The sequence below is a fragment of the Oryctolagus cuniculus genome, chromosome 10, assembly GCF_964237555.1.
Source record: "Oryctolagus cuniculus chromosome 10, mOryCun1.1, whole genome shotgun sequence".
Taxonomy (NCBI): Eukaryota; Metazoa; Chordata; class Mammalia; order Lagomorpha; family Leporidae; genus Oryctolagus; species Oryctolagus cuniculus.
Window position 1 is genome coordinate 67914710 of NC_091441.1, and position 12271 is coordinate 67926980.

Genomic DNA, 12271 nt, shown 5'->3' on the forward strand with positions numbered 1-12271 from the left:
AATACATACACACACAGCATAAATATGTAGAGTTCTCTGATCCCAAGGCCTAGAATACAAGGGGAATCCTTCACTATTTTAGATTATTTGGCCAGTGCTCTTTTTTTATTTTTATTTTTATTTTTGACAGGCAGAGTGGACAGTGAGAGAGGGAGACAGAGAGAAAGGTCTTCCTTTAACGTTGGTTCACCCTCCAATGGCCACTACGGCCGGCGCGCTGCACTGATCCGAAGCCAGGAGCCAGGTGCTTCTCCTGGTCTCCCATGCAGGTGCAGGGCCCAAGCACTTGGGCCATCCTCCACTGCACTCCCGGGCCACAGCAGAGAGCTGGACTGGAAGAGGGGCAACCAGGACAGAATCCGGTGCCCCAACCGGGACTAGAACCTGGAGTGCCAGCGCCGCAGGTGGAGGATTAGCCTATGGAGCCGCGGCACCAGCCAATAACAGTGCTCTTAAATTAATATTAAAAATGCAATTATTCAGATATCTTTATCTTAAATCAATAACTTACAAACAGGTCATGAATGCTTTTCTGAATTTTTAAGAACTAGAGTTTGAAAGTGACGAGAACGTTGAAGAGAATCATGTCCCACTTTTGCATTGTATCTGTCACTTTCTCTGATAGGCTCAAGAGATTCAAGTAATTATTATCTCTGCAAGGGTGGCTCGCAGGTACTGCCAGGACAGATGGGAGAGGCGACGGTCACCTACCTGGTACAAGGCCACACAGAAGAGGAACAGCACCATGTAGATGATTTTGTACATCACAATCTTGCCCTCGAAGCTGACGAAGAAGAACATGCCCCCGCACACATAGATCCAGTACTTGATGAACATGGCCACCACCAGGTTGCCCAGCACCTTCATGATGTCCTGGTCGTCTTCCTCCTCCACCTCCTCCTCCTCCACCTCCTTCTTTCTCTCTGGCTTCTCCTCCTTTGCTGCCTCTTCCTCCTCCTTCCCTTGAGGCTCCCCTTCCACTGGAATGTCTTGAAGGTCCTCGTCTTCAAAACAGAAAACTGTGTCGTTACCCGGCCAGAACCACACTCCGACCATGCGTGATGCATGTGGGACATGGAAATAGGGACTTTATGAATTATTATTTGATTTGAATGATTTCATCCTGTCCTAATAAACAAGGACACATTCATAACTAATGCACGGTCAATTTTTATAATCTTCCTGAAAATATAGCTTAAAGGAAAATAAATTTGGTGCTATGTTTATGCTAATCTCTTTGTAACATCTTCCTTCCTTCTAATATATAATGATAGCTTTAGGTATGGTTGGATCTAAAAAAATAAATAGGCACCAATACAAAAATCACAATGAATATGTCACTTTCATGATTCTTGAGAATCCAAGTAGTACTTCATTGAATGGGGTTAATGCTAACAATCTTAACCAGGAAGTATGTCACTGTAAGGTCAAATATAATTTAATTGAAAAAATAATTGTAATTTAACCACATGTAAAGGAATTATTTGCACTGGAATTAAAAATCTATTTCATCTTGCTTTAAAATATGCTAATATATAAGGCCTGTCTCTGTGTTACCAAGGCTACCTAAAATTTGAATAATTTTTTTCAAACAATCAATAGATTCACAGAGTGAGGGGGTGAAAATGAAGTGAAGGGGTCAGAGCAATTGTTGAACTTGAATGAATCATTCTTCCCCAAAGTCAACTGGTTAATTTAATCATTCTTTTTCAATACAGGAATCAAATTTACACAGGATAGACTTAAACTTTATAGTCAGGCTATTGTTCTTGAAAAATAACTCAATGGCTAAATCTATATAAGAAACTACACACAAACACACACACACACACATTAGTGGGTCTGTGTTGGTTTTCTCATGGTTACTATATAAATCTCTTAGAAGCTTTTAAAGATTTAGTTACTTTGAAAGGCAGTGTGGCAGAGAGAGGGAGGGAAAGATAGAGATAGAGACAGAGATAGAGACAGAGACAGAGACAGAGATAGAGCTAGAGATAGAGCTAGAGCTAGAGATGGTGACAGAGGGATCTTCCACCTGCTGGTTCACTCTCCAAATGGCTGTAATGGACAGTGTTGAGCCAGGCTGGAGCCAGGAACCCATAACTCCATCTGAGTCTCCCATCTGGGTGTTAGGGGCCCAAGAACTTGGGTCATCATCTACTGCTTTTCCCAGGCCCATTTATGCGGAGCTGGATTGGAAGCAGAGCAGTCAGGTCTCGAAAGGGCACTCAAATGGAATGTCAGCATCACAAGCAGTGGCTGAAGCTGCTAGGCCACAACTCAGGCCCTTGCATTAATCTTAAGGCTATCAGCCCAAGGGCCGGTACAGTGGCCTAGTGGGTAAAGCTGCTGCCTGCTGTGCTGGCATCCCATATGGGTGCCGGTTCGAGACCCGGCTGCTCCACTTCCGATACAGCTCTCTCTGATGGCCTAGGAAAACAGTAGAAGATGGCCCAAGTCCTTGGGCCCCTTTACTCATGTGGGAGACCCAGAAGAATCTCCCAGCTCTTGGCTTCGGATCAGTGCATCTCTAGCTGTTGTGGCCATCTGGGGAGTGAATCAGCGAATGGCAATTCTCTCTCTGTGTTTCTGCCTCTCCTCTCTCTGTGTAACTGTAACTTTCAGGTAAAATAAATAAATCTTTTAAAAAAAGATTTTATTATTATTTTTTTTTTTAAAAAAGATTTTAAAAAAAGGCTATCAGCTCAGCTTCTATAAAAATGTATAGCTGTTTTACAGAGACAATGCTACCTATCTTCACTAATAGTCTCATGATCAATTCTACAAACACTACACTTTTATTTATTGGCATATCCATGTGGTTAGTTAGGGAGCAAGTTGTTCTCATTTTACCTCTACAGTAAGTCTACAATAGAGACGATACTGTGAAGATACATCACAAAGTTCATGAGAATTATGTAAAATTTATGCATTTATTTCCAAAATTTTGGCACTAAAATAAACAACTTTTGGTTCCATTTTCCCATGAACTTTTTGAAGCACCCTTCTGAAAACAATCTTCTCTTCCTTTTTTGTTTTTCCTTACTTGGTGGTGCATTCCTTTTTAGAAAAGTAGACCGTTTGAATTGTTAAAAGAATTGAGTTAGTTTCTTGATTCCAATGCTCACTAAAAGTATGAGTTGAAAAAGAACTCAGTGGCTAAATCTTACACAGACACACACACACACAAACACATACTAGTGGGTCTGTGTGGTTTTCTCATGGCTAATATATCAATCTCTTAGAAGAGAAGAGAATGTTGTCACTCATCACCCTGAGCTCACGTGCAGGTGCCACTCGGGTCTCACCCTAAGCTTCCTGATGTATCCGGGGGCTCTTTCTCTATAACTGCACTGAGCTCCAAATCGCCAGTCACCCGCTCTTCACACGAATTTACCTTTCTCCTCATTTTCCTCACTTCCAATTTTGACTTCAGCTAAAAGGGCTTCCTTTTCTCGAAGGGCCTTTTGCTCTGTGAGGTGCTGCCTTAGCAGGAGCCAGAAAGTGATGGTGAAGAGAATCTGAAATCAGAGAGTCAGCACCACAGAATGAAGCATTTCAACCAACAGAACGCTTTCTTCAGGTTCCGGGGTGTGAACGTCACTGCTCCTATATCCCCTCTCTGGAGGGTGCCAGGAGCCAGCGGCCCTGAGGAGACCCTGGGAGATGGTGTTAGCTGGCCACTGGGCTCCCTCAAGGGGTCTGTCCTTGACCCACTGCCCCCCGAGTGTGACGTCACTACAATCATAAGAGCAAGATGTCCTTGTCCGACTCCCGTCTGCTTCTGCTGTGCTCCTTATTTTGACCACTTCTGCAGGTGAGGAAAAGGAAATGTCATCCCAGCAAACAGAACTCCTTCCTCCCATTAATCTATCAAAGCCGAGGGAAGGATAGTTCTATGTGCTCATACTTTATACTAACATTTTTTGAGGGCTACAAGAACAAAAAGAGCTTTTGATTTCTTTTCATCTCAAAGAGCTCCATTTTTCAGGGAATACAGTACCTGGTACACGGTAGGTTTTTGTTTCTGTTTTTTTTTTTTTTTTTTTGGTAATAGCTTTATTGATGTATAATTCACACAACACTACACTTCATAATTTAAAGTGTCTAATTCAATGTGTTTAGTATGTTCACAGATTTGTACAAACTCACTGCAAATCAATTTTAAACTATTTTCATCATCCCAAAAAGATGACCTAAAGAAGCACCTCCTGTTCTTTCCATCCCAGTCCTAGCCCACTATTAATTTACTTTTTGTCCCTATAGATTGGCTTAATTTCATGCAAATAAAATCATATGCGTTCATTGGTAAGTGGCTTATTTGTAAAAGTTATGCTCCTCTTTTATGCTTCTTCAGAACATAGTATTTTTCAGGTTCATCTATGTTTTAGCAACTAAGGTACTTCATTTCTTTTCATTATTAAATAATATGCCATCGAATGGACATACAATACATTTTTAATCCATTCATTAGTTGATTGCCTATGACGGGAAATGATGCTATAAGGCTTCCTAGGCAAGCATTTGTGTGAATGTATGTTTTCAATTCTCCTGGACTTAGAAACTTAGGACCAGAATTGCTGGTCTTAGGGTAGTTCTTTATTTAGCATTCTGAGGAATTGACAACATTTGAGGAATTGATAAAAAAAAAAAAAAACTGTTTTGCAAAGTTGCTGCACCATTGTACATTCCCACCGGCAGTGAGTGACAGTTCCAGCTCCTCCACATTCTCGTGGCATCTTCTGTTCTCTGCCTCTGTGGGTGACAGCCACCCTAGAGCATGTGGAGTGATGATTCATTGTGGTTCCTAGCAGGCTTTTGATAAATATTTGCCGAAGCAATGAAGAAGATAAATAGGCAAATGAATAGGTTCATTTTCATTTTGAGTAATTGCCCATTTCACTACCCATAAATGTCCATTTATCATTTACTTTCAACATAACTCCACGCCAAGAATTTCTGGTAAACACGCTGAAGACCTAATGAAATCCAGAACCAGAGTGAGTGCATGCCCTTTTGAAAGACTGGTGCTAAAATGCTGAAAGTCATTGTGAATTGACTGCAAATTAGGAAAGAAATGTGTGTCTCTACGGCATATTCAGAGGGGTTAGGAGGACCTGGGGGCCGATGGACTGCCTTCCTAGGACACACTGAATCACAAGTCAGCTTTTGAAAACTGTTCCATGGAGCCAAGGAGGAGATTCTCCAGGACTCAACAATGCTGCTCCCTGGGGACACGCAAACCTGTGAGGACCAAGGGCAGAGTGTCACACAGACTCATTCAGCACTCTGTGAAAGAGGGAGTTAATTACAGGATTTCACAAACACCCTTGTGATAAGACTTTGTGAGCCTCAAGTTTGATTGTTCCTGTCCATGGCAAAACTTTGCCCTTTTTTTTCTCCTTGTTTTGTTCTGGGGTGCAATAAAATACAAGTGTAGCATCCCAGAATGACTTTAAAAACATAGGTAACAGGCCGGCGCTGCGGCTCAATAGGCTAATCCTCCACCTTGTGGCGCCGGCACACCGGGTTCTAGTCCCGGTTGGGGCACCGGATTCTGTCCTGGTTGCCCCCCTTGCAGGCCAGCTCTCTGCTGTGGCCCGGGAGTGCAGTGGAGGATGGCCCAAGTGCTTGTGCCCTGCACCCCATGGGAGACCAGGAGAAGCACCTGGCTCCTGCCATCGGATCAGCGCAGTGCGCTGGCCGCAGTGCGCTGGCCGCGGCGGCCATTGGAGGGTGAACCAACGGCAAAGGAAGACCTTTCTCTCTGTCTCTCTCTCTCTCTGTCCACTCTGCCTGTCAAAAAAAAAAAAATAGGTAACAGTTTATTTCCCAAATAATGTTTCCCTCCCAATCAAATATTAATTTTAGATTAGACAAGGGGTCCTGGCACACATTTCTAGAACTCTCGCTGGTACTCTCAGTCAGCTTGAAATAGCTTTTTTTTTTTTAATTTTTTTTTATTTTTGACAGGCAGAGTGGACAGAGAGAGAGAGAGACAGAGAGAAAGGTCTTCCTTTGCCGTTGGTTCACCCTCCAATGGCCGCCGCTGCAGCCGGCGCACCGCGCTGATCCGATGGCAGGAGCCAGGAGCCAGGTGCTTTTCCTGGTCTCCCATGGGGTGCAGGGCCCAAGCACCTGGGCCATCCTCCACTGCACTCCCTGGCCATAGCAGAGAGCTGGCCTGGAAGAGGGGCAACCGGGACAGAATCCGGCGCCCTGACCGGGACTAGAACCCGGTGTGCCGGCGCCGCAAGGTGGAGGATTAGCCTATTGAGCCACGGCGCCGGCCCTGAAATAGCTTTTACACAGTCCAACGAAGAAGATTTTGAATGGCCTTTAGCTTCTGAATTTCTCTAATAGAAAAGACTAACAACAGTTGTGTGTGAGTGTGTGTGCGTGTGTGCCTGTGTTTAGGGGGAAAGAAGGAGAGAGAATCAATGTAAGAGTGTCACCCAAAGGTGACTTGGGAGTGTGATAAGGATTTGCAGTCAGGGGTGTGATTAAGGAGTGAAAGCAGGGCTGGGAGAATGGGATGAAGGAAGGAAGGAAGGAATAGAATTTCCTGGGTCTATGAATACAGGGAATCACGGTCTGATCTCTAAATGCCATTGGCATTCACCTGTTAGTGTTTTTTTTTCCTTCATCCCAAGAGTCCTTCATCAAAAAACCTCTTACAAAAATGCGTCCTTGGTGTAGTTTACACATTGCCTCATTTTTCTCTTGATTATCTTGGCTGTGGGGAGGGGAGGTGATGACCTTTAAAGAGGGGGACTACTCCCAGGACAGGTGAAGGTAAATGGGTGTCATTTCAGGGCTGCTACTTTTCTACTTTGTTTAGAGGACAAATTTTCAAGACTCATTCAATGCACATAGGATTGCTTTTAGTGTCTGAAAACAAAGGTGTCAGTAGCCAGGGGATGTGTGTTTAACCACTTTGTTAACAGGGCAGGTAAAGTGGGGATACCTAAGTTTCTCAAATAAAAACCAGTAACATGTACCATGAAAATGAACGAGAAATGAAACAATGATGCACTTTGTCACCACCTAAGAAGGCATATCATGTAATTGAGAGGGAAAAAAGCAAGTATCATACTTAATTTTTGCTGTTAAGCATGTTTTCTGGGATAGAATTGGAAAGAAAAGTCATTAAAATCAATGATTATTTATAACAGCAATGTACTAAGCATTTTTTTAGAAATTCACTATCTATCAAAGAAAATCTTCCAATATCTTGACATCGTCTATGTCGTATTCCTACGTCCACATCTAATTTTGAATATACAATTTATAATTTTCTTTGATTAGAAAGCATTGACGTTTTAAGTAAAAACCAAAGCAAAGTGGAATTATGTTCATGTTTAAATTATAGAGATTGCTAAGTAAAATAAATTGCCATAAATATGTATTTTTTGAGAAGCACAGACTAAGTGGAGGTCATTTTTATAAGGTTTTGCTTGATAGCAATTATTATGAGTAGCGTGGTTTTGCTTCATTATTTTGTTTTCTGGTTTTCCTATTCATTTACCTTTGAAGCAAGTTCTCCTGGATCTTTCTTTTCTAAAAATCCTGGAACCTTCTTAATTTCTGGAAGTTCAAAACTCCATATATACTGCAATACCAGCAGTAGATTTCCATACACAACCATGAAAGGAGAGCTGATCATGGCATATTTTCTCCTGTTGCGAATCATCCAGAGAGTGCAGGACCAAATGAGCAGCACAAAAGTCAACCAGCTGTGATAGGTGATGCTCCAAGCCTCAGGGAGAGAAGGAAAGAAAACGATCATGGTCAGTACAATGCAGTGTCCCACTCTGTGAAGCCAAATTTATATAGAACTTAAAAAAAAATGGTCAACAGTATGTAAAGGGGGAGGAGGGAGGAAAGAGCTGTGGAGGGAATTGGAGAGCTCCTGGCCCAAGGCATAGGAAAGAAAGAGGGGAACCGATCAGGGAGAATGGTGTTGCCTTTGACCTTCCTCTAGGGAACAGGGTCGAAGGTCAAGGACTCATCATTCCTAGTCCTTCTCCTTTTCACTTCAAATCTCTCCATCTTTATCCTCTCTTTTCCCCCAGTAGCTTGGAGTCAGCGGATATTTATGGATGATGGCAGAGGTGTTTTTTTTTTTTTTTTTTTTTTTTTGACAGGCAGAGTGGACAGAGAGAGAGAGAGACAGAGAGAAAGGTCTTCCTTTGCCGTTGGTTCACCCTCCAATGGCCGCCGTGGCCAGCGCACTGCGGCCAGCGCACCGTGCTGATCCGATGGCAGGAGCCAGGTACTTCTCCTGGTCTCCCATGGGGTGCAGGGCCCAAGCACTTGGGCCATCCTCCACTGCACTCCCTGGCCACAGCAGAGAGCTGGCCTGGAAGAGGGGCAACCGGAACAGAATCCGGTGCCCCGACCGGGACTAGAACCCGGTGTGCCGGCGCCGTAAGGTGGAGGCTTAGCCTAGTGAGCCACGGCGCCGGCCCTATGGCAGAGGTTTTTGAAAAAATTATTTATTTTAATGGCAGAGTGATGTGTATCTTCTACCTGCTGGTTTACTCCCCAGATGTTATCCAAGAGACAGCTTACCCTGCTGCACAAAACACCTTCCTTTAACTTATACTTCTAAAGTTCCACTTTCCACACACGTCCTGAAGATCCAGGAGGACAATACACGACAGAAATCAGAAAACTCACACGAGGAAATTGCACAGTAGGCTCCACTTATCCCATAATAAAGCCCAGTTAACAAGGGACAGCCCGGCTTCTGTCCTCTAAGGGTAGGACTAACACGTGTCCCACCCCTGGGACATGTGATACGCTCTCTTCCATTCACATTAAACTTTCAAAGAACCAGAGCTGTATTTCAAATGGCAGTGACCAGAACCATCTGTAAATCAGGCTCACAAATACTAACTCAGGAAAACTGTTAACTGTTAACCACAATCTCTGCTAACTTTTTTTTTTTTTTTGGTGAAAATAAGAACATTTTCTAGATATGTCTGGAACTAACTGAAGTCCATTGCACTCCTGAATATTGTGAATTATCAAGAGTTACTTCTAAAGTCCCAAATGTTCTACAAGCCTGTTTTGCATCCGGAAAGCAAACAAGAATTAAGACAAATGCAGTCAGCAAAAGACAGATATTTCCTCTCGGCAATGTTCAAATTTACCCTAAAGCACTGTTAGTGTTTTAAACTGATGAATTATTTAAGATATTGGTTAATGGGGCTGGCATTGTGGCTCAGTGAGTTAAGCCACTGCCTGTGACACCAGCATCCCATATCAGAGTGCTGATTTGAACACAAGCTGCTCTGCTTTCAACCCAACTCCCTGCAGACGAGCCTGGGAAGGTAGCAGAAGATGGTCCAAGTCCTTGGGCCCCTGCACTCATGTGTGAGACTTGGTTGGAGCTCCATGCTCCTGGCTTTGGCCTGGCCCAGCCCCAGCTATTTAGGCTTTTTAAGGAGTAAAACAGCAGAGGGAAGATCTCTCCCTGTCTCTGTGTCTCCCTCTATCTCTGCTTCTCTGCTGGTCAAAGAAATAAAATATCTTGTAAAAGTTGGTTCAAATACATGGTAAATATAAACTTGAGATTAAAATAGCTTTTATTAAAATTGTTTCATTAAAATAGTTCTTGGAAGTAGCAGTTGGTAAAGGTTCGGTAACATTGAAGGGGTTTGTATTAAATGACACACTCAAGGGTTTTACACTAAATAATGCATTGTATGCAGCATGAAATGCAGATGTAACTTTACCAAACTTATCACATGATCCAGGAGAATAATTTTCACAAATGTGATTTCCCCCTACACTGTTCTTGTATGGGAGGATGAGGATGAGAGAGAAAAGCTAGCTATAAGAATTTGTGAAAAATGTCTTTCTCTTTAACGCCCAGTCACGCGTGCCTTCTGCTTGCCATCATTAAGAGCTAAATCTGCATTACTGTTTCCTGCATTGGGCTTCAGAGTAGTCTGATGGGTTAGTCGATTTGTGCTTTGTATTTTTTAATGCACATATCAGTCATCTTCACAGCCTTGGCTCTCGGAAGACATCCGCTTCTGTCTGTGGCTGATAAGTCTGCTGGGAGAGGGAATGTCCATGGTGGACTGGTGCTTTTCATATGGTACTATTGTGGCTGCCTTGAAACAGTGGGAGGGCACCAAGCAAGGTCAAAGCTTTCATGAAGGGCTGTATTGTTTTCACAAGGGCTTGTGATTGAGTAACACATTGTGTGTTCAAAAGAAATGGAGAATACCCTTTCAGTAAAGAAAAGACTGAATTTATCTGAGTGATAGGAGAAAAAAAGAACTAACTGTATACTTTGTGAGTTCAGGATGAGAATGGTAACTTGTATTTGTAATATATTCAATATATAACAGTCAGAGATTTGCTGTAATTTAAAGTCGAGGTTGATATAAGGGAAGTGTCAAAAAGCAAGGATAGATCACAGAATTACTTTCGTATAGAGAACAGATCAGTGGGGTGGGCATTTGGCAGAACAGTGAAGTCACCACTTGGGAGACCTGTATCCCTTATCGCAGTAGCTGGTTTGAGTCCCTGGCTCCTCTGCTTCCAATTTAGCTTCCTACTAATGTGCACTCTGGGAGGCGGCAGATGATGACTCAAGTAGTTGGGTCCTTGCCACCCACATGGGAGATCCAGATTGAGTTCCTGGCTCCTGGCTTTGGCCTGGCTCTTGTGGGAATTTGGAGGAGAGAGTGAACCAGTAGATGGAAGATCTCACTCTGTCTATCTCTCTGTCTCTCTTTCTCTGACTCTGCCTTTCAAGTAAAATGAAAATAAATCAATTAAAACTTTAAAAAATTAAAATTTCTAGGAGCTTTTCCTCACTGCATCTCTGCAGTATTCTTAATAGAAACTATCGTTGAGTTACACACAGGTTCACCTGGGAAGCAGCTTGACTGAGTGCCAGGGAAATTGTTGTGTTTTTCCCTGGAGTCACAGGACATTTTCATTTTGTTGTCTTGAAACATGCCCAGGGGGGGTCTCACCATTAAACTCAGAATTGGAAGGAGTTGTGTCATAGACTGTTAGGATTTTCAAAGCTAAATCAGGTTTCCCAAGAAAACATGTTTTTAGGAAAGAGTGAGCTTAGCATTTCTTTTTTGTCTTCTATCTCTCTGTCAAAGGAGTAATGTTTGAAGGTGTAAGGCTGGAGGTGGAGTAAGTATGAGCCTGCCCACACTAAGAGCTCACAATTGGAGGCTCTTGGGAACCCTGGCTGCTTGATTCTGTAGTTGGTAAGCACTGTCACAGATAAGATGGAAGAGTGTCACCCAAATGCAAAGAAAGATATGACTGAAAGGTCAGCACTGTAGCATAGTGCACTAGGCAGCACCAGCATACCATATGGAGCTCCACTTCCAATCCAGCTCCTTCATAACACATCTGGGAAGCAACAGATGACAACCGAAGTGCTTAGGTTCCTGCCACCTATGTGGGAGACCAGGATTAGGTTCCTGGCTCTTGTTTCTAGTATGGACCAGCCCTAGCCATTGCAGCCTTTTGGGAAGCAAATCAGTGGATGGAAGTTCTCTTTCTCTCTCTCTGTCCTTCCCTTTCTGCCACTCTGCCTTTCAAACAAATAAATTTTTAAAAAGATGTGAATGCGGCTGTCACTTCCCAAAAGAAATCAAAGCAAGCTGTGTTAGCCTTGAATACCTTCAACACCTTTTAGAAAACATATCCAATATGTCCTTGGATACTCTGCTGTGGTCAGCTAATTTGAGACAAAGGCATTCATATTTAAAAGGAGGATCAGTGGCATTGAAAAGGACAGGGTTTTCCAATCTGTAGTGTAAAATCCCATGAAAAATTAAAATAACCAACCATTCTCTGCCAAGGCACTGCAGAGAAACGGAAATCCTTACGCTGCCGGTGCAATGATGGTGAAGTCTGGAGCCAGCAGGGCTGTCGGCACTATTTCTGCAGTACCCTGAAGTGCCAATCATACGTACCATCATCGCGATGAGGGCACAGATGTAACTTTGCTTCATAATAAACTGGAACACTGAGACCATGGCATGAACTTTCACACTTCTTTTTTCCTCGTGGCTCCTTTCCTCTTCAAATTCTTCTTTCTCATCCTCTTCTTCCTCTTTCTTTTCTAGATGGGAAAATACTTTCATAACTATTGATATAAAATAGGTGAAATTTGTAGAGACGGCCCAAGCAGTGGAGCACATGTATAATTTTGGCATAACCTCTAATTATTCACTTCAGAAGTTATTCCCAATTAGTCAAACTCTTAGGATTCAAAGCA

The 12271-nt window shown here is 42.9% G+C and overlaps 1 protein-coding gene across 6 annotated transcripts in view; it reads right to left on the reverse strand.

Annotated features, from left to right (window-relative positions):
- Positions 1–12271, reverse strand: part of PIEZO2 (piezo type mechanosensitive ion channel component 2) — a 453482-nt gene that overhangs the window by 106440 nt on the left and 334771 nt on the right. For all 6 annotated transcript variants that reach the window (XM_070050492.1, XM_051851439.2, XM_051851440.2 and 3 more), the window contains 4 exons: positions 11967–12115; positions 7529–7759; positions 3398–3521; positions 712–1004 (listed from right to left, as the gene is read on the reverse strand). In XM_070050492.1, the coding sequence (XP_069906593.1) occupies positions 712–1004; positions 3398–3521; positions 7529–7759; positions 11967–12115 (797 nt within the window). The remainder of the gene's footprint in view (positions 1–711; positions 1005–3397; positions 3522–7528; positions 7760–11966; positions 12116–12271) is intronic.